Consider the following 20,842-nt stretch of genomic DNA (forward strand, 5'->3'; position numbering starts at 1 on the left):
CTGGGCACACACCTCCAATTTAGTACCTACCGATCCTCACGGTTCCGATCCACTGAATAGAACTGCTTCCGGAGCCACCTAGAGAGAAAGAAGCCTGAGGTGAGGGTCCCTTCTCCAACTAAGAGAAAGCCCGGGAAGCAGAGCAGTTACTGTGTGTGGAGAGGCCTCAAGTCTCTCCCTCCTTTCACCTGGTCCAAGACATCTGGTCTTTTAACCCATGAAGATGAGTCTCACCTCTCAATCTGCAGGGGTGTGGCTGCCTGCAGTGTGTCCTCCGTCAGCCAAGTTAAGCCCTTGATCCACATGTTCACTTCATCCTCAGATGTAGCTGTGAGCAGAGCAAAAGCTGAGCTAAGGGCACATCCTCCCACAAGAGCAAGGGCAGCCAGGCTTTCCCCTTACCCACACCCTGCCTCCTCTAATCCCATCTCCCACCTTGCAGGCTCAGGGTCTTCAGGCGGAATTCCATCCCATAGAGGATGACAAAGCAGTGTGACTGGTCTGGTCGGAAGGCAGGGTCTTCTTGGTAGCGGTCAAAGTCCCTCGATGTCTTCCCTGGGCGGATCTCCTTGATCTCACGGATATCAACTGGAAAGGTAGTAAAGGCCAAGGTCAGGCTGAGGTCCTCATAGCCAGCATCAAAGGTGTGCTTTTCTCAGTCATTTCCACACCCTCCTCCCTCGAGGACTGGGCCACAAAGAGACAGACTGAACCCACTCACATTATCCCAGGTGATAGGGAGAGCTGGGCTTATCTAATAGTAGGCCTTTGTTTTTTTTTTTTTTTTTTGTGTGTGTGTGTGTGTGTGTGTGTGTGTGTGTGTGTGTGTGTGTGTTAAAGGCAAGGCTAAGGCTCTTTGGGGACAGGGAGGTAAGTGTATGTGTAAGTGTATGTGTTATCCCTTCCCTATCTTTGTTCCATTGCTAGGAGTATAGGCTATAACCTGTACCTGGAGCAGAGCTGGACTCCACTCCAGAAGGAGAAACAGGGATCCAACCAAGGCAGTACCTTGTGAATCTCTTTCTAACACAATACACACACAGACCCAATTGTAAAGTCCCAGAGGCAAGGCTGGGCAAGTCTAGATTGGTCTCAGAATCGAAGACAGAACCTTGGATCAGGTCCAGAAAACTGGCAAATCCTGAAACGACCCACACCCCAGAGACATGCCCACACCAGTCTTAGCAAAGGCCTAGTTCTGGCTAAGGCCAAGGCTGTTCAAGAACACCAGGCATTCGGCACTCACAACTTGGTATCCTTATCTCAGCTACCAAAGCCTTCTCAACTGCTCCCCTGTTCTCACAAGTAAAGGTGAGGCAAGTACATGGGCCTGAGAGGTGAATGATCCTTCGGGCTACTAACTGGAGTGACAAGACAGAGCAACTGTAAGCTAGTGGCACATTTAATGCCTCCCATTTGCAGTCTCACCAACTAAAGAGGTAGGGGTCTGATTCGGTTTCTCAGGACAGTGGAATGGGAGGCTACATGGACTCAGGTTAACCGTGAGTCTTGGCAGAGAGACAACTGCCCGACATCCCCTGCTCCACTTCTGAAGGGTGGTAAGGACAACAGACCAAAATGATGCTGAAAGAGCAGAAGCTGAGTATGCCACATGGATGGAGAGGTTCCTCAGCCAGCACGTGCTCAGATGTGGACTCTGAGCCTTCGTAGATCTGGTCCTGCCACAGCTGCCCTGACTGAACACACCTAGACCATCCCTGAATGAGCCTGGAGCATGGACAGAAATAGATAGCCCAGGAAGAGAGATTCCCCTTAGCTTGGGAAGGTCTTAAAATGTTCTTACAGGGGCTGGAGAGATGGCTCAGCGGTTAAGAACACTGCCTGCTCTTCCAAAGGTCCTGAGTTTAATTTCTAGCAACCACATGATGGCTCACAACCATCTGTAATGAAATCTGGTGGCCTCTTCTGGCCTGCAGATACATATGCAGACATAATAAATAATAATAAATAAATAAATTTTTTTAAAAAAATGTTCTTACAGTCCTCCTTCCGACTAGATTCTAGTTCCAAACATCAGCATGGCTGGAACATTCCAAAGGCCCCAACCAACAGCTTGCAGTCTTTCTGTGCTGTCCCTTGAGCCAGCCACAGGAGCATCATGTGTGCCACCTGGAACAGTAACATCACTTCTGGCCCTATCCCCTGCTCTGCTACCACAACCAGCACTGGCTGTACCTGGATCCAGTACTGACTCCCCAGCAAAGCCCTCAGGTCTATCCTCCAGCAGAAAGCCCTGACTTTCCTTGTTGGTGGGCATAATTCTCACCAACTCCCCATTCTTCCTTACTCTTCTGAACCATAAACCATTGTTTGGATGCCTGGTCCTACAGGCCCATTCACTCCCCTCCTGAGGTATCACTGCTAACCCACCACGAACCCACTCCCTTCACAGCCTTTCAAGTTCTCATGATAGGGCTCAGAGCTTCTGGAGCTTTTTGTCTTGCCCTCTTCTGTGATCCTTCCAAACCAAGGCAGACCTACAGCAACAGCAACTCTTCCTACCCCATTTCATCCTGGAGCCTGGTTTGCAAGGTTCTCCGCCTGAGTTCTCTTCCACTGAAGATCCCATGAGAAGCTCCATCCTGCATTAACTGTCCTCTCAATGCCTCATACTGCTATGAAATGTGTGTTTCTCATACTCCATGGCAGGCAGAGCCCTTCCAGTACCCACTGAGTGACTGAGTGCAAAAATGAGAAAAATGCAGGCACATGGTTCAGTGAAGTAAAAAGGTATGGGGAATGCAGGAAGATGAGGCATTCTACTTGATTCTAGAACCAGAGTAGGGAGAGCTGTGTCACAAATCCACAACTTGAGAACAGTTTCTTTTTCTTTTTCTTTTTTCTTTTTTTTTTTTTTTTTGTTTTTGAGACAGGATTTCTCTGTGTAGCTTTGGAGCCTATCCGGGCACTCACTCTGGAGACCAGGCTGGCCACGAACTCACAGAGATCCGTCTGCCTCTGCCTCCCGAGTGCTGGGATTAAAGGCGTGCGCCACCAACGCCCAGCGAGAACAGTTTCTATATGTGGGAGGAAGAACTTCCACTGGGGGAAATGCCTGCATCATATACCACACAACCACCACGAAGTCTGCCCTTTGAAACAGAAACTAGAATATTCTTCCAGTGCAAAGCTATCATTCCCCTCCCACACATTCACACACAAACTACATGATCCACAGTTAGGGTCTTTCCTGATGCTGCCCAGCAGATGCCACTGGCTGTATACACAATAAGGTGTGTACACAACAGACAGGCAGCTATAAAGTCTGCCCGAAGCTCATGGTTAGGCCACATGTGATTCCCCCAGATATATACACATATGCACATATGTGTATATGTGCACAAAGCCAGTGGGTGCTCTGTGTTACAGGTACATTTGCACAAAGTCCAATCTAAAGTCACAGTGGGCACATGATTAAATAGGGACCAGGCAGGCATAGAGCAGCTCGTCCAGGCACGCCTAAGCTACACCTGTCACAATGATCCCTTGCTCTACCTCCCATAAGGAGATGCCAGAATGGCCCTGATACCCTCTATGTCTAGCTAGTCAGGAGCAGACTGAAAAAGACCTGACCGCAATGAAATAGTCAATCAGACCCTTGAAAGCACATCCTGTGTCATCACTACCTGTCCTCCTGCATCCAGGACAAACATTGCCATTGCTCTTATCTGAGAGAGCATAGGCTGGTTCCCAGGAGTTGCCATCACAGGGAAGACTCCCTGAACACTCCCCACGGTGTAGGCATGTGTACTCCGATGGTACAGTCCAGAAAAAAAGGATATCAGTAACAAGGGTTATCAGTGAGGGGGCACACATGCCACACTATCTAGGGGCATCAGCCCTGATCTGACCACCATTCCAATCTTTCATACTTTGGCTTTGGAAGGAGTTGAAATGTGTTTGCTGCCTGGAATTTTGAACCATCTCTAAGATCTGAGGCAGATGACACAAGACTAAATTTGTAAAATCAAAACGTGTGCAATGAGGCCAGAGACTCTAGAAAGGCAACTTACTCTGGTTCTACCCCCTCCTCTCTCTTCTCTGTCTTCCTCAACACATGGACAGTCTCCTGACTGAGACCCTGAAGACTAGAGATCAGCCTTACTAAACATGTAGCATCTGGACCTGCATGAGCTTACACAGACAGCAAGAACCTTCAGGACATGCCAGGAATGGTGGTCAGTGTCCCTTTAAAAGACTTGGTGGTACATGCCTTTAATCCCAGCACTTGAAGGCAGGCCCCACTTCCCAGCCATCAGGTTTGGCATACACTTGCTGCCAGCTCTCCTGCCCATCACAGGACAACCACCCTGTGCATCCACTGCAGAGCTGGGTAACAGGTAAGTAGTCTATAACCTAGGACAACAGGAACAAGAGGAAGGGAATAAAAAGAAAGAGGCACTAAACCCTTTTTAGGGTTCTTCAGTATACAGGCCATGGGAACCAAGCCACAAAACCCAAAACCTTAATTTAGACCCAAGAACTCATGTCCTAGCATTTCCCACCTCTGACAAAGCCACTTTCTCAACAGCCCCACAGATAGACACCGTCCACATATAGGATCCCAGGGTCACAAGGCAAAGGGAGGGTGCACCAAGACACACTGTCCTTCCTGTGCCTGTGCAGCAAGCAGCTACTGCCACACCAACAACTATGGATGAAAAGAACATTGACCGCTCCTTGGAATCCTAGCCAAACAAGGTTACACCACAAGAGACTGCCTCCAACACCCTGACTGAGAAGAGCAGCTGGGCCTAACTGAATTCAGCCTCTTGCCTACCTTGGTAAACAGGAAACAGCCATTCAGACAGCTGGACAGCGGTTCATGAGATCCCTACACAGGACCTGGGAACCTTGCACTGAGATGTACAAATTGCTCCAGGTTACAATCGCACAGTACAGAATCCTCACCAATACACAAGCCACTTCTAGATGACTCTTCTCTTTAGGTAAATGAGGAATGGAGGGCCCAAGGGATTTCATCACATGGTGACACATAGCAGACGGAGCTCTGGAGTGTCCCCATGGTAGTGTCAACTCTGATATTGGGTATACAGGGGGAAAAGGTGACCACAGAGAGCTTTACACTGCCCAGGTAGGCAGCCCTCTTTCCTAAAACACAGCTTATTTCACGTGGTAACAGCATATGTAGGTCCCAAAGGAAGGGAGGAAGGAAAGAAGGCCCACACAGAACTCAGAGCCTGAAGAGACTTCACCGCCACTTGAGGTTCACTCACTTGTTTGCTCCAGGATTCTGTTAGTTACCAGGCATCTATCTATTTCACACCAGGCCCTGAGTTGGGTCCTGGGGAAACATATCAATAGGCATTGAGTTCCTGCCCTTCGGAAAAATCCCAGCCTAAGGAGGAAACAGATGGGGAAGCAGATAACTATGAGGTCATGCAAAGAATGGAGCAGCAGGGAGACATCTGTGGCGCTGTGTGTGCACAACCTCCCTTCTATCTGCTGTTCTACTTTTGACTTTTTCCACATAACCGTGCCCAGACTTTCCTGCTTCTTTGTGAGCTACAGGCCGACCCCCACTAAACATGGGCCAGAGTCCTCTACTCTTCTGGTGCTCTGCCTTCTCAATGACAGTCATGCCCACAGCTGTAATTCCTTCAGATTCACACAACACTGCTAGCCTCTGTCTGGCACTAACTACACTCCAACTACTCACTTCCTATTCTTATCTGTTCACCTAAGGAACGAACACACACACACACACACACACACACACACACACACACACGCACGCACGCACGCACGCACGCACGCACGCACGCACGCACGCACGCACGCACCAAAGACAAACTTCAAACCAAATATTTGTCTTTTCTCACCCAAAACCCTAGGCTTCCTGGGTACAGCAACAATATTGCCATTCAAACAGGTACATGCACTGAAAACTTCAGAGCCACCCGTTAAGATTCCCTTTTCTCAGGTCTAGCAAAATGGCTCAGCAGGAAAAGGCACTTGCTGCCAAGCCTGATGACCTGAGTTCAATCTCCAGGACCCACATGGTGGAAGGAGAAAACCAACTCCCTCAAGTTGTTTCCTGGCCTGAAAACATACACACATTTTGAAGTTTTTTGATTCCTTTGTTTCTCATCAACCCCAATCCAACCCTCCAAGTTCAGCTGACTCTGTTATCCACAGTGAGCAACTGTAAGAAGGACATCATGCTAGGTGTGAGAGCTTGACCACAGGAGGAAGGATTAGGTTAGAAAGATTATGCTAGACAGAGCCTACAGACATTTCTCAGAAACTACAAAGCAGAGGATGAGGTCGCTGTCTCTGCTGGGTAGGGAGGGCTGCAGCATCGAGAGTGGCATCTGGCACCCTGTCACTAATCTTTTGCACATTTGCTGTGCACATTACATAAAACTCTTAATTAAACTTTGCTCTTTCATCCTTACAACTAATACTACGAAGCAAATATTACGGGTCCCATTTCCCAAGCAAGGACACTGAACAAAGAGTGGCTAATGATCCTACCCAAGGTGACAGTTGGCGAGGTGGCAGAGCCAGATATTTCAATGCCAAACTGCATGTGCCCTGGGCTTGCACTCTGTGCTGCCTTGGGATTCCTATGGGAAGCAGCCAAGTGGGAGCAACACAGGGAGGATGGCAGGACTCCAGGCTGCACCATACATGCTGCTGTGTGGCACTCTTATAGTCAAAGTCTTATGTATATTGTTTTAAATTTTATTATTATGTGTGTGAATGTGATGTGTGAGGGTGCACACATCCCATGACACTTGGGGAGGCCAGGGGACAACTATGGGTTCCAGTGATTAAAGGTCATGAGGCTTGCATGGCAAGTGTGTTTACCCACTAAGCTATCTCTCAGTTCTCATGTGTGTTTTAGGGCTGTCCGGCTGTTTTCTGTAAATTCCTTGAGGACATGGACCACATCTATCATCTTCAGTCCTCCATCCTAGCAGGAACTTAACAAGTGTGCCAGGAAAGAAACTATAATCAGTCTTTCTTGGCTGACCAACCTGCTCCTACCCAGCAGATGAGTGAGACCACACGATGCCTGCAGCCCTTTCTCTGCAAGGCCCTCCCAGAGGGCAGAGGACAGGCAATAGTTTGGGAGGTAAAAGGAGAATCTGGGATGTCCCTCTCACAAAGCACAGCAGCTTCAGACTGAAGGGGACATAGGCTGGGGGGGGGAGGGGGCTTCCCTTGGCAAAACTCCTCAGCAAGTTTTCTCACCTACTGCTTGTGCAAGTAGGGCCAGGCTTAAATCCACAGAAGGTCACAGGGGTTAATTCTCAATGACAAAGGAAGTCATCAAGTTGGAGGCCTGGTGGTGTCTTATTTCTTTTTCCTGCCTTAGAGCTGCATGGCCTAGCCCCTCCACAGCACCTGCCACACTCCCTGGGTCTCCATAGCCCAAGCCACTCCCTTTTGCTTCCTAAAGAAGCAAGGCCCCAGAGAAAGATCTAGTCTCTGCCTTGAACCCACAGGGGAACTTGCTCTGTCTTCCTAGGAAGCCTGGCTTAGATTCTTTTGAAATTCTCTCCACCTATCAAGAGAGAGAGAGAGAGAGAGAGAGAGAGACCTTATGACTTTACCCCCAGTTTTAGTAATCTCTCACCCATCTCCCACCAATGCACACCCTAATACAGAATTTCATGTTTCTAGTATAGGCCAGTTCTCAGAGCAGAAATCAGGACAACCTCTTGGGATCAGCCTGGCACCAGGTACTTTGCTTTCATGTCACTGCTGGACTCTAGAGGACTGCCACAAGCCCCTGACAAACTGCCATTGTTACCTTCTGAACCTCCCTGGTAGATATGCTTAGTGGTCCCAAGAAACGCCACAATCCCAGCTGGGACTGACAAGTGAAGATAAGCACATTACACTCCATTACTGTTGTGGGTGAAGAAGTGCCTGGGTGGAAAGAAAAAAGCTGCTCCAACATGAGTAGCATCAGGTAGGGCTGTTAAGTGGGTCTGCAGAGCCTCAGAGAAGGGCTGTCACTGCCTGTGGGGCAGCTGATACCCCAAACTGTCAAATGAGGGCAGGGTAAACTGTGCTGACCTACTACCTCCAAAGGCTGAGAAACCTGTGGGACCTGTGGCTATCTGAGGTTTCCCTTTCTTAGACTAATCACCCTATGAACTTAGGCCCACTATTAGGGCCTGAGGCTAGAATCTCCCCAGCCGGAACCCACATCTAGCTACACAGCCAGAGATTATTGCCAAAGCCTTATTCTTACCACAGCTATGGCCAAGCCAAGGGCTGTCTGACCCTCAGGTACACATGTCCTTAAGAATCACTTCATAAGACTCAGCAGTATCTCCTGGAAGCCAATCTCAAAATGGATGCCTCTCTGGAGCTGAAGAAAAATCAGATCCACAAACAAGTGGTGTCCAACTGGTTGTGGGCTACCCACATTCTCTCACTGGTCTGGCCAGTATACTCTTCATACCGTCTATGTTCTGCTTCCAAGCACTGCAAGAGCCTCTGCCCAGTGCTGATGTCTCAGTCAATAGGGAAGGGACTCTAGAGTAGGGTGACCTGCCAAAGAGAGGCCAACCACATCTGGGCCCTCCGGCTCAACCCTCAGCACTTTAAGACAGTACTGTCTTCTGTCAGCCCTGGTTTTGAATCTGTGGCATGTTGTAGATTACAAACTCCAAGATCAAGGACTGGGCCATCTCTTTTTCTTGCTTCCCAAGTTCTGTCTGCCTAGCCTGGGTTCAATAAAGGAGATGCCAGTCTTCTGCTGGAGAAGCCTCACCACATTAACTCCCGAATTTTGCTAAAGCCAGGGCCTCTGGCCAACACGGGAAGGGCCAGAGCCGGAAGGAAGCAGCAGAGCCTATACACAAAGCCTCTATGCGGGCTATAAAAAGGAGCTCCTCCCTGCTTCCCCCAGGATGGGCCTGGTTCCTAGGAGGTAAGGGAAGAGTGCTAACACTTGTGCCTGGGCACAAAGCCACTACAGCCTCTCAAAGGCTAGCCCAGCACCACCTCAACACTCTTCATGAAAAGAGAGCACCAAGGCCTGAGCCAGGAATGCAAGTAGAGACAGACTCTTAAGATAACTGCACTGTCCCCACCACCTCTCCCCACAGCTCCCAGTATTCAGCCCATGGTCCAGTGACTCCTTGCTCTACTCTATGGGGGCCAACAAGCAGATTCTCTAGAAGCCCAGGAGCTTGGCTTCCCAACTCTCTCGAGGCCCCACATAAGAAGCAAAGGAGCTGTGGAAGCAACCATGCTGAGAGGCTGCAAGAAGCTCTAACTCTGCAATTACAGGGGAAACACTGAGGCCACAACAGATGATGCTCAGGTGGCAGCTCAAAGAAGTCTAAGGGCAGTGACATTCTATAAGGGCTTCAAAGTCTAAATGCTAAGACAGTCCCTCAATAGTCACACACACACACACACACGCACGCACGCACGCACACACGCACGCACGCCATACCTAGCTTTACATAGAAAGCCATTCTTTCCCAACCACAAGGCTCCAAATTCCTCTCTAGCCTAGTTTGCCCAGTGTTCAGGTCTGCACCTCAGGGCTGACCTAGAGCACTGAGGCCATTCTCCAAAGACAGTGACATAGTGTAGATGGATGGTACATGTAGCATAAAGGACAAACGAACCTTTCTGCCACCAGCCCCAGGTCAGGGCCTTTGTCCTTGCAGCATGCCATCAACCATCCTTTGGACAAAGTAGCCGTGCTTGTTTCCTTCACAGCACTCACCACACCCTGTAATTATTTGTCTGGCTGTCTCTGCCCTAACTGTATGTTCACTAGACTTAACAATGCTTGCCAGTGAGAAGCCAGTGCACACGTGGTGTCTTGCTTGCTCAGTGATCCAGTGAGGCCCAAGGAAGCCAGACTACTTTTCTACTGAGATTTATTTTTATTATATATGAATATTTGCCTGAATGCATGTCTGTATACTACATGCATGCAATGCCCATGGAGGTCAGAAAAGGGCATCAGATATCCTGCTTGGACAGGATACAGATGGTTGTGAGACACCACATGGGTGCTGGGAATTACACCTGGGGCCTCTGGAAGAGTAGCCACTGCTCTAACTACCGAGGCATCTCTCCAGTCTCCCCCCTCCCTTCCCTTTTGAAGAAAGTGACTAAGTTGACACGAAAAGCAACCTATTTTATTTAGTGATCTGCCGATACCGTAACTAGTAGAAGCAGGAGAAACCCTACCTAGTTTCTCCTAGTTCAGTGTGCCCAGTACACAGCAGCCAGACCCACCCAACACCTGATGAACTGGTGTAGCAGCACAGGGATGGAACACACTGGAGTGAGTCTGTTGTGAGGGGACCCTGGAAAGGAGTTTCTTGGGAGCACAGGGAACACTGTGCCTAATGACCCTTTCCTCTGTAGAAGTGCTGATGGGTTGTTACCATGCACAAGTGGGAGAAAGTCCAGGGATGAGGTGCTCTGGCTTCCCGGTGAGATAGGACCTTTGTTGTAGGAGGGAAAGGTCTAGGAAGGCTAGGTATCTGGCTATCTAAGTACCATGGCCAGAACAAGAGCTGGAGACTCAGGTATGGAGGCAATGAGTGAGCTTGTCCAGACAGAAGCCTGGGCTGGGCAAACACATCTGACCAGAGTATAGAATAGAGGTTGGGTATCTATAGAATGGTCCAACTTATTGTTACTTTCCTAGAGTGGGAGAATAAAAATACTATAGCAAGAATCATAAATCCCACACTTAACTATGACCTTGCTCCATAACCTCACTCTTGGGACCTTTGCTTCCTTCTCTCTGGGATAGGGACAATAGTCCCTGCTTTCCTTGGATGAACGGAGCTATGGGTAAGAAAACACACCATGCACTCCCAGAACATTATTCTAATGCTAGATTCTTCTGATGCCCTGTTCTGTGTACCCAAACTCAAGATAACGGCACTCCATTGGAAAGTGGAACCCTGCTGTTAACTAAGATGAGAGCAAAGGGAAGGCATAACTAAGAGTCCCTAGGTGTCAAATGCTGTGCTGGCTCTTTTCACAAAAATCTCATGCAATCTTACTTCATTAGCCTTAAGCTATAACTCCATGAAAAGGATTTTGTTTGTTTGTTTGCCTGCCTTTTGTTTTTGAGACTGGTCTTACTCTGCAGCCTAGGCTTGGTCTATAACTCACTATGTAGCCAAGATGGCCTTGAACCTGCCATACCTAGCTAAGAATTCTTTTATAGAACAGTCTGGTAAGCTAAAAAGTAACTTACCCAAGGTCACAAGAACACATTTGAGTAGTCACAGCTCAGTTACCAGGAGGGCAGGATTAGCATGCCCAAGGGCATGAAGGTATTCCTTGTCACTATCAGGGATTCCTCCAGGGCAGTGGAGTACTCTACATGGCTACATGGCACACCAAAACATTCAAGTCCTCCACCCCGCCACCCCTGAAAGACTCTCCTAAGGTACACATTGACTTCTCTTCATGAGAGAGCAGAGAGGGGGAAAGTCAGTCTCCTAACAGCAAGGCTCAATAGCAGGCTTCTACAACCTCAGGCCTCACCACTTCCTCCGGTGTATTCTGCCTAGGATACACTCTCCTTGAAACCATGCTCCATGGGAAAGGAGACACAGTGAAGAGATGTAGAGGAAACAGTAGAAGCGGATGTAGCCCTACCACTCTGGGCTGTGGCAGAGCACTTCCTGGAAGACTGGGTGTCCCCTGTCATTCAGACAGCGAGACCAATCAGTGCTGAACTGGCTTAGAAACAAACCAACATGATGTCTTCACCCAAGCAGCTGCTCCCAGTAAACTGTCCTCTCTTCACGCAAATGCCCAGGGTAGCAAAAAGCCCTGATCACAGAGGCACTGCTAAGAACTGCAGCTTCTTGCCCTTCATCAAAGGACTTGGTGGCCAGGTACCACCTTTGACCACAATAGACACATCTACTCTCCTTCTAGCCTGGCCCTCCTGGGGACTCATTTTCTCCTGTCAGATTCCACACTAAGCATGTACACATGCCACACTTGATGCCAAGTACTTTACACAAATATTCCTTCATTCCTCATAGGAACCTTGAAATCAATACTGTTTATAGATAAGACGCTCAAAAGGGTAAGTACACAGTGGAGGTCACAGAGCAAGTGAGCTGTGGATGGAACAACCCTTGGAGTGTGAGTTTTCGGGCACTGCAAGACAACTACTCAACTCTGCACTCAGCCTCATTCACCATTTTTTCCTGCATTCCGGTCCTGTCTCCTCCACAATCAAGTAAAGTGTGTGCAACAATGTTTACTAACCAAACAAATGCCCATCATTCCAAGGGCCATCTGAAGCAATGCTGATGGTCAGGATCTCTAAACTCTAACTCAAGTCTCTGCTGCTATGTAGGCCATCCCTTCCTGACACAGAGTCCTGGGAGAAGCTGGAGATGCTGGGCTTCCTAGCACTGGATTCACTCAGCTTTGCTAGTCATCTGTGAATCAGGTTCAGAGAAAACAGCCCCACCTGGACAGGGGACCTGGAAACTCACACCAGGCAAGCTTGGGGGACTGAGGAAACAGTAAGAGGTCTGACTTCCCCTGGAAAAATGAGTCAAAGAGGAAACACATGGCAGGCATGGCTAGCTCTGAGATTCAGGCTCATGCTCCTGGTGTTCTCACTAGGAGTACTGAGCCAGCACAAAGGGATCCTTGAGGACACCTGCCTAATATTCTCAGGTACCATGGGCCTACCTTCAGAGCAGGTGGATAACAGAGCAGAGGCCTATTCTCACCTGTCAGATGCCCACAACTGCAGAGGCAACATCCAGCAATCACAACATACCTTTAGTCTCCACCTGGAGCTACTGTGCCAACAGTGGTCCTCAACTGGTCCACCTCCCTAAACATGGGTCTGAACTGTCTCACTACAGAGGCACTATATGGGAAACTGCAGAGCCAAAGCCTAGGAGGGCTGTCTAGGGTGCAGATGCTCATGAAGTCTTTGCCTGTAAATACTGTTTAAACATGGAGGTTTCTCCTCACAAGGAGCAACAAAGGCTACAGAAAACATGGGGTCAAGGCCTGCTGCCAACACAGTCTGCGAACACAGTCCTTGTAAAGATTGGCTATGCTGCCAGAGTGAAAAGTCTCTTTAGCACCAGGCAGGAAGTCTATGACTGCTTTTAACTCACTGAAATTCTGTAGCATAAATGCCAAACACAAGCCTAACTCTGGTCACACCATCACACCAATGGTACCAAAGCACTTTCCACCCCTTTCAAGCCACGCTGCTGCCTCACATCAGAAGGTGCCTACTTGTTTCACAAGTGCCAATGTGAGAGAGCACAAGAGTGAGGGATGGCAGTCTGTCCTTCAGGTCCACCGGCACCCTGAGGACAGTGGTAGTCTTTCTCTATGGCCTGGCTTCAGGCAGGGCTAAGGTTATCAGCAAAAAGTCAAACATCTGAGGCATATGAGAAAGAGATATTTGAGCAGGTGGTAGGGGACCCAGCTGGCAACTCAATCTTTCTCACCATCTGCAGGAGGCTGCAAAGATGGGACCCAAGGTAGTGAGGTGCAAATGTGCAGAAGTGGGGCAGGACTTGGGTGGGAAGCTCCACTCACAAGGTGTGAACTCCACACAGTCTGCCAGCCTTCAACCTGGGCCTCAAAAAGCAAAGGGCCTGGCCCAATGAAAATGTGCATATCTCTGGGTGACCCTTTTGGGTCTGGGAAAATGCATTCCTCTGCAGGTCCTCTGCATTCCTGTCTCCAACCCTCAAAGACCTGAGTGAGACAAAATGGACTAGCTGGTCCTCTCTCCAAACCCTTTCTTTCTGTCCAGGCCCCAACTTACAAAGACATGCAATGTACAAAACTCCAAACATTTTCTCTACAGAAACATGTTCTACATGAAGGCTGAGTGGATGGGTAAATGATGTGTGGCAAAATGAAACGCTTTTGTCTTTTTTAGTGAGTAGTGAGTCAAGTAAATGTGAACCTCTCTCAGCCCTCCTCCCTCCAAGCTCTTTCTTAAGAGCCACATTAGACCTCCCTCAGAACCCTATCCCAGGGTCTAGGAGGACAGCATCATCTACCATGACTATCGCTACAAACAGCTGGTTTTTTTTTTAACATCTGCGCTGGCTGTGGTGGCACACGCCTTTTATCCCAGCACTGGGGAGGCAGAGGCACTCGGATCTCTGTGAGTTCGAGACCAGCCTGTTCTACAAGAGCTAGCTCGTCTCAGCTCACATCTATTACATATTTAATTTAATGCTTATTTTACATCAACTGTCTCACTTCCAAGAATGACCATTTATAGTAAATATACCAACTTAGAGAGGGACTATGGCTAAGAGAAGGAAAGCACCTGGCTGGGTGACATATAGCTAACATACATACTTCAAAATCATACCTGTCTTCAACCACTGGGCCGCACTTACTGCCTACTAATCACATACATGGTTTAGAATGCAGGTTTTACCACAGAGCTAGCTATCAGGGAATTAATGCCACCCACCACATGAACACAGGAAGTACTACAAATGTAAAAAAGGTGGTCGCTTGCAACTGGGTGTCTGGTGATGGTCTCAGGATCCCCTAACTGTCTGCAGTATCCATCCCCCACACTGGAAACTATGGTTTTTTGAATCACTGAAATGTTCCCAGTGGAGGTCAGGGCTGATGAGGTCCTGATGATGGCTAGGTGCCACTTCTGTTTGGTAGCTGTGTCAGATCTGAAGTTTGTAGTGGAGGATGGCTGCCTTACCACAAAAACCTTCCTTCCTCCTCATCTCCTCCCCATCTACACACACATACACCTACCCCAGGAAGATCTGTGGGACCTTTCCTCCGTTGTTACTTCCTGACTACCCCCCTCCCCCAACACAGACCTGGTTCTGAGACTAGGTCTCTCCAATCATAGTCTCTTTGGGGTCCTTGCAAGAACCATCTCAAAGCCTGGAGTTGCAAATACATCATCTTCTCAGCTGGGAGGACAGAACTGAGTGCCCACCCAGCCTCACACCAAGCAAAATGACTCTCAGAAGAGCTGAGGCTTCACAAAACGTCTTCTTCACTCCTCCCACCAGAGACCCGTGTGAACCCGCCAAACTCAGGCCTGGGAAGGCTGAGGCAGGAAACCAGGGGAGCAACTCATGGCTCCCCTGAGGTCACTAGACATCCAAAACAAAGGGCTGTCAGCTCCTGAGAGCACCTGACCCCAAGGCCCTGGGATCCCTTCCGAGTCCAAGCTCCCTGTTACAGGCTTGCAAGGGCAAAGAAGGCTGGAAGGTTTACCAAGAGACCCAGCTATGGTTCTGGATGTCTGCCTATTAACACAGACCTCCAAAATTCAGATTTGGGACAAAAGCAGCCTCCAGGAAAAAGGCAGCCACTGTTTTCTCTCAGCTCTTCTACTCCCACCCTCCCAAAGGCCCACATTCTTCCTTATCTCCAAGAGGGAGATGAGTAGGCCCCACTTTGCTCCAAAACTAACCCTAACCCAACATCTGCCTGAGTTCTACACGGGGATTCCAAAGGTTCTTGTGCTCATCCTGGAGCTCTCGGACTTCTCACAGGCAGCACTCTCTGGAGAAATGGCAGTGGGCAGGAAGGTCTTGTCGGTGCCCCAGGTTCTCAGGCTGGGTAAGGGGCGCCTGCCTTGGCTCTCCCTCACCGCTGCTGACAGCGGTCTGGTTCTCGGGGCCAGAATCCCGCTCCACTTACTTGTCCAGACAGTGAGGACTTTTAGGCCTCAGGGCAAAGTGCCTGGGACACTCCCCCCTGGGGGAGGGGGTGTCCTATCAGGTGATCCAAGACCCGGATGCCCCCCGCCCAGAGTGACCACCAGGGACTAGGCGGAGACCGGGAGCGAGGCGCGAGGCCCGAAAGTTTGCCCAAGTGTCTGGGAAGCGGGCGGGCGGGCGGGCGGGCGCGAGCCGGGCCGGACAGGGGCGCACTTACTGGACCCCTCGATCTTGTCGGCGCCGCGGCTCCATGTGATCTGGCGCGTCTCCAACTTGACCTGGAAGGTCTTCCGCTCAGGCCGCTGCGACTTCTTGGAGTAGAACAAAGTCATGACGGTGCCCACCTCGAGGCTGCGGCAGAGGTGCAGCACCTCGGCTTCGGAGGGCGCGCCGGGCCCGCAGCCATTGGCGCAGGGGGTCGCGGCGCCCGCCATGCTGCAGCGACCTCGGCGACGCAGGCTGGCGGGCCCGGGGCGGCGGAGGCGGCAGCACAGGAGGCAAGCGGCACCCGGTGGCGGCTCCTGCGGCGGACACGGGGCGGGGACTGAGCGCGGGGGCGGGGCGGGGCGAGGCTCCGCCCTCGGCGCGCCGGGAACAAAGGCGCTCCCGGGGACGACCCCGCCCGCCGCCGCCGCCGCCGCGCCTGCGCCCCGCGCCCCCGGGCAGGCCTCGGCGGGAGGGCCTGCGCCTCGGTCCCGCGCAGCTTTCCCGCGCGGGCTTCGGCTGCCCGTCACGCGCGCAACCCCGCCCACAGGCTGCGGCCCGCCCGTCAGCCGGGCGCGCACACGGCCGCCGTCCCGCACGAGCCCCGCCGCGGTGTACGTGCCTCCCGGGGAGTGAGGGTGCGGCGCGACCCCGGCCCGCCCGCCCGCCGGCCGGCCGAACCCGGTTACCTGGGCGGGCTGCCGGGCGGAGGGAGCCGCGCCAGGCTGGCCGCCTCACACCCGCGGCGGCAGCAGGGGCGGCGGGGGCGGACCCTCCGCGCACCCTCTCCGGGGAGGGGCGCGCCCGCGGATTGGCCAGCGGGCCGTGAGTGACGGCGCGCCCGCCCCTCCCCCTCGCCACAGGCGTCTCTTTGGAGGGTTGAGCGAGCTGCTGCTGGGGTGGCCTTCGAGGATGTCCTCGCGCGAAGAGGCCCCGCGGGCGTGGGCCGGGTCCTCAGACCCTCGGCCGCGCGTCCCGCGCGCGGCCTTAGAGGCCTCTCGTGTGTGGGCCGCTGCCTGCCTCGCGCTCCGCCCGCACCCTACCTGCGGATGCTTTCCGACGCTCTGGGTGTTCCTCAGCTTTGTTTTTCTGCCCAGGCGCCGATCCTTCCTGGCCCCAGAAGCTTGCTTTCCTCTGGACTCAGTGCTGGGCCGGTTGTCAGGTCGAGCCGACCCTTCCGGTGACTTCGCCTCGGCGCAGACACAGGTGACGCCAATCCTGGATCTCCCCTGACCTCCCGACCCTGGCATCCCGTTATCTGCGCCACATCCTTGCCATCCTCATCACATGGCTTCATTTTCTCTACATGGCAGTAAACTCTTGAGTTGGAAAGGCCTCAGACCTTGCCAGGAGCTGTCTTTCCTCTCTGCTTCCCCACTAGGTAATCCACTGAGGCTCTTCCCGCCTGACTTTGGGGCTCTCTCCATTCTACCCATGATCCTGAGGCCTCATCTTCTCTCTTCAGTACGCAATCCTTTTGGGTCTTGCCTGCATTTGTCCTTCAGAATTTACCATTAAAATGGAACTAAATCATGATCCTTTTAACTACGCACAAGAATTCCCACCCCACTTCAAATCAGCACTCCCTTCATGGCCCAGCAGTCCTTGTCTTCCCCTACCTCTCCTGCTTCATCTTTCACCACTGACACTTCACTGTTTGCCAGACATGGCACTACTGTCTGTGATGTGTGTGATAACCTAAAATCTGTTTTCCTAAGGCCATTCTCTGAACAGCACTCGCAAACCTGAGGGTAGCTAGCCCTTGATCATGCTGTCTGCCCAGTGTTGAGCAGACAGTTGAGCAGCTCCCATGCAGCTATCTGCATTTCAGAGGTAAGAAGTCCCACAGAGCACCCAGTGGATACAGAAAAACTTCCCTGGGATTTATGAGACTAGAATTTGTGAATGTATGAGTTCAGATAACCCACCCAGCTGGCCCACCTCTTGCTTTGCCTTGCTGAAGTGGTGACGTGTGCTGTTTCCCTTGAGTATGGTTCTCAAGACACTCAGAATTCAGTATAATAGTGAGGAACTTTGTCCTAAGGGATAGTTGAGATGGACTGACTGGCACTTAGTGACAGGCCTTTAATGTAGGATGGAGGGAACTGGAATTGACCCAATTGTTTGACCCTGGCTTGCACAACTAATGCTCATATTATCCTCTAATCAAGGTTTCAGAGCACCATGACTTGAAGTGAGGTCACATAACAAATGGGAACCTGAGACCATGTGTTTCTGTTCCACAAGAGAACCACTGGCTGAGGTAAACCCTGGTGGTCAGCCACTAGCTGGCCAATCAATGTAGGTGAGAGGAGGCATGTCTATGTCTGTAGGACTTCAAGAGAGGCCAGGGGATGTAAGAAGATGACCAAATGCATTTGAAGGGTGGGCTGGAGGAAAGTAATTTCCAGGCAAAAGTAATAGCATGTACAAAGGCTCTAGGCCAGAAAGGACCCTGGGGTTTACTCAGTGGAGGAGAGTGATCAGCCAGGATGATGATACTAAGAAGACAGATGGAGCTGAATCGGGCCTTTGCTGCCTGCCTGGTCTTGTTGATTCTCCTAGAAGGCCCCTCCATGTTATAACCATTGTTGAGCTTTCTGTACAAACTCCAACAGCCTATAAGACTTCAATTTGCTTTTAAAATCTATTTTCTGGGAGCTTCCCAGTGTCCAGCCCAAAGCTTTGCTCTTGTGTATGTAACAAGACCTTCCCCCCCCCCCCCGAGACCTCCATGAATCCCTTCCAACAGCAATTTGTTTGCCAGGTCTGTAATCAGGGAACAGGGCCCCATTTCCTCTTGGGACTTAGTAGCTTCCCAGGCCTTAGGTGTCTCCTTCCACCAAAGGAAGCTTGGGAAAAGTAGGGCACACACAGGGTGTGGCCAGTGTGGGCTTCCCCCAGCTCAGCATGGATGCGTAGGTGTCACTGGTAATGTATGCATTTGTGCTGTCTGGGAGGAGCAGCCCTGGCACACACACAAGGCACTCACCTATGACATCACCCAAACTATACCCACTTGCTCTTATTTCTGGAAATACTCATGCTTCAGCATGCCTTAGCCTATACCAAGCCTGGGCCTGGAGTCTGAGAGACTGCCCAGCTGCCCTTCTGGCCTGTGGACTTGATCTCCCAGATATTATATGTAATAATCACTTAGTACAATGGTAAGCATATTGTGAACATGACTAATTACAGCTCTATGAGATTTCTATTGATCCCCATTTAACAAAACTGAGGCCTTTTTTGGCCCAGTGGCACACTCCCAAGTCCTAGAACTTTGGAGGCTGATGCAGGAGGATCTCAAGTTTGAGGTCAAGTTTGAGGTTGGCACCATCTCAGGGTCACACAGCTAACAAGGTCTGAGATAAACACTAACCCAGGCTTTCTGTCACTGCTGTGCTGCTTACTATGTAATACTAACTTTTTCCTGATTCTTCACCACTTTCTGAACACTGTTACCAGCTGTGTTTTCTCTTGTTTTACATTTATTTATTGTGTGTGTGCGTGTGTGTGTGTGTGTGTGCGTGTGCGTGCGTGCGTGCGTGCGTGTGTGTGTGTGACATGTAGAGAGGTCAGAAGACAATTTCTGGGAGTTGGTTCTTTCCTTCTAGGGATTGCATTCAGGTAGGTCATCAGGTTTAGCAGTAAGCATCTTCACCCACTGAGCCATCTCACTGTCTCTATTTTGTGTTTAGCTATTTTTTGCTTGTTTGCCAAAACTGGGGTTTGTTTTTCTTGAGGCAAGGTCTTGCTGTATAAGCTGTATATGGCTTTAAACTTGAGGCCTCCCCAACATTGCTCAAGTTGAGATACCCAATAGGTACTACCACACCAAGCTCTTAAAGAAAAAGAGTACTTAAACACAAAAGAACAAAAATACTGTTATTGAAATGGGCAATATGATTATAAGAGGGATCGTAATATGGCTGATATGGTGATAGAACTGCTATGATTGAGAACCAAATGTGGCTGAGCTTTCTAGTAGCTAAAATGATTACTTAGTTTGGAACTGGTTTCTTGCAAAGGAGATAAAATTTTCCTGGAATTAAGTTTTTCTTAAAGATTCTCACATGGATATGTATTTGATTGAAAAACAGAGGATGTTCTCAGCAGGCTGGTTCCAAGTGCTAACACACTTGCAAATTGTTCCTTATAATGAATGACCTTGAGCGACTGTAGAAGTCATAATTCAAAACCATGGTTGAATGACGCTTCTTTCACAAAGGGAGACAGACTTAGACTTGAAATGCCTGGTTAATACATGCATAAAGCTGTGTTCTTTTTCTTTTCCTTTCTATTTACTGTGTTAGGTGTACACAGCTCAGTGAACCTTGAGCTTCACCCCAACCTACAGTATAGACTTTCATCCTGACCCCCACATCTATCTATGGCTCCACCTATCCTACTATCATAACCTCCTGGTCCCCTCAAGTTGCATTCTCAGTCCCTTAAAGGAGCTTCATTTTAAAAATTTCACCTGTCCAAACAGCTCCCAACAGACTTCTCTGCACAACCCTAGCTGCCTCACTGCTGTTCCCATCAGCTCTCCTCATCCGGGAATGGCAGGCTACAGTGACTATTTCACTAAGGGAAAGTGTGGCACTAGAAATAGAGGGGAAACTGAGACCACAGGGGGACTTGCCTTTTACTCTTCCACCCTTTCTTCCAGCACACTCCCCTACTGTGGCTTCTAGAGGTTTTCAGTCAGCAGGCAGGAATAGACCAAGCCTGTTCCAGAAGTGGCTACAGAAATGCCTGCATGCCATGCTTAGTATGACAAGGGTGCTACGAGCAAGAACGGCCTTATCTAGATTCTAGTGAGTGTGGGGAGAGAACAAAGTGGAGGTACTGTGTATTCATGAAGATACAGCCCCCCCCCCAAATGATGTGACTACCCCTTTTCACAGTAAGGGCACCCCAAAGTA

The 20,842-nt window shown here is 50.3% G+C and overlaps 1 protein-coding gene across 4 annotated transcripts in view; it reads right to left on the minus strand.

Moving 5' to 3' along the window:
- The window catches only part of Plcg1 (phospholipase C gamma 1), a 30,503-nt gene extending 14,272 nt beyond the window's left edge, over positions 1-16,231 (minus strand). For 3 of the 4 annotated variants that reach the window (XM_035446887.1, XM_035446888.1, XM_035446886.1), the window contains exons 1-4: positions 15,928-16,231; positions 436-588; positions 235-328; positions 31-78 (exon numbers count right to left, since the gene is read on the minus strand). In XM_035446887.1, the coding sequence (XP_035302778.1) occupies positions 31-78; positions 235-328; positions 436-588; positions 15,928-16,144 (512 nt within the window). In that variant the 5' untranslated portion in view covers positions 16,145-16,231. The remainder of the gene's footprint in view (positions 1-30; positions 79-234; positions 329-435; positions 589-15,927) is intronic. The other variant, XM_035446889.1, reaches the window with a different exon arrangement.
- Between the last annotated feature and the right edge of the window lie 4,611 nt (positions 16,232-20,842).

Source organism: Cricetulus griseus, chromosome 6 (genome assembly GCF_003668045.3).
Source record: "Cricetulus griseus strain 17A/GY chromosome 6, alternate assembly CriGri-PICRH-1.0, whole genome shotgun sequence".
NCBI lineage: Eukaryota > Metazoa > Chordata > Mammalia > Rodentia > Cricetidae > Cricetulus > Cricetulus griseus.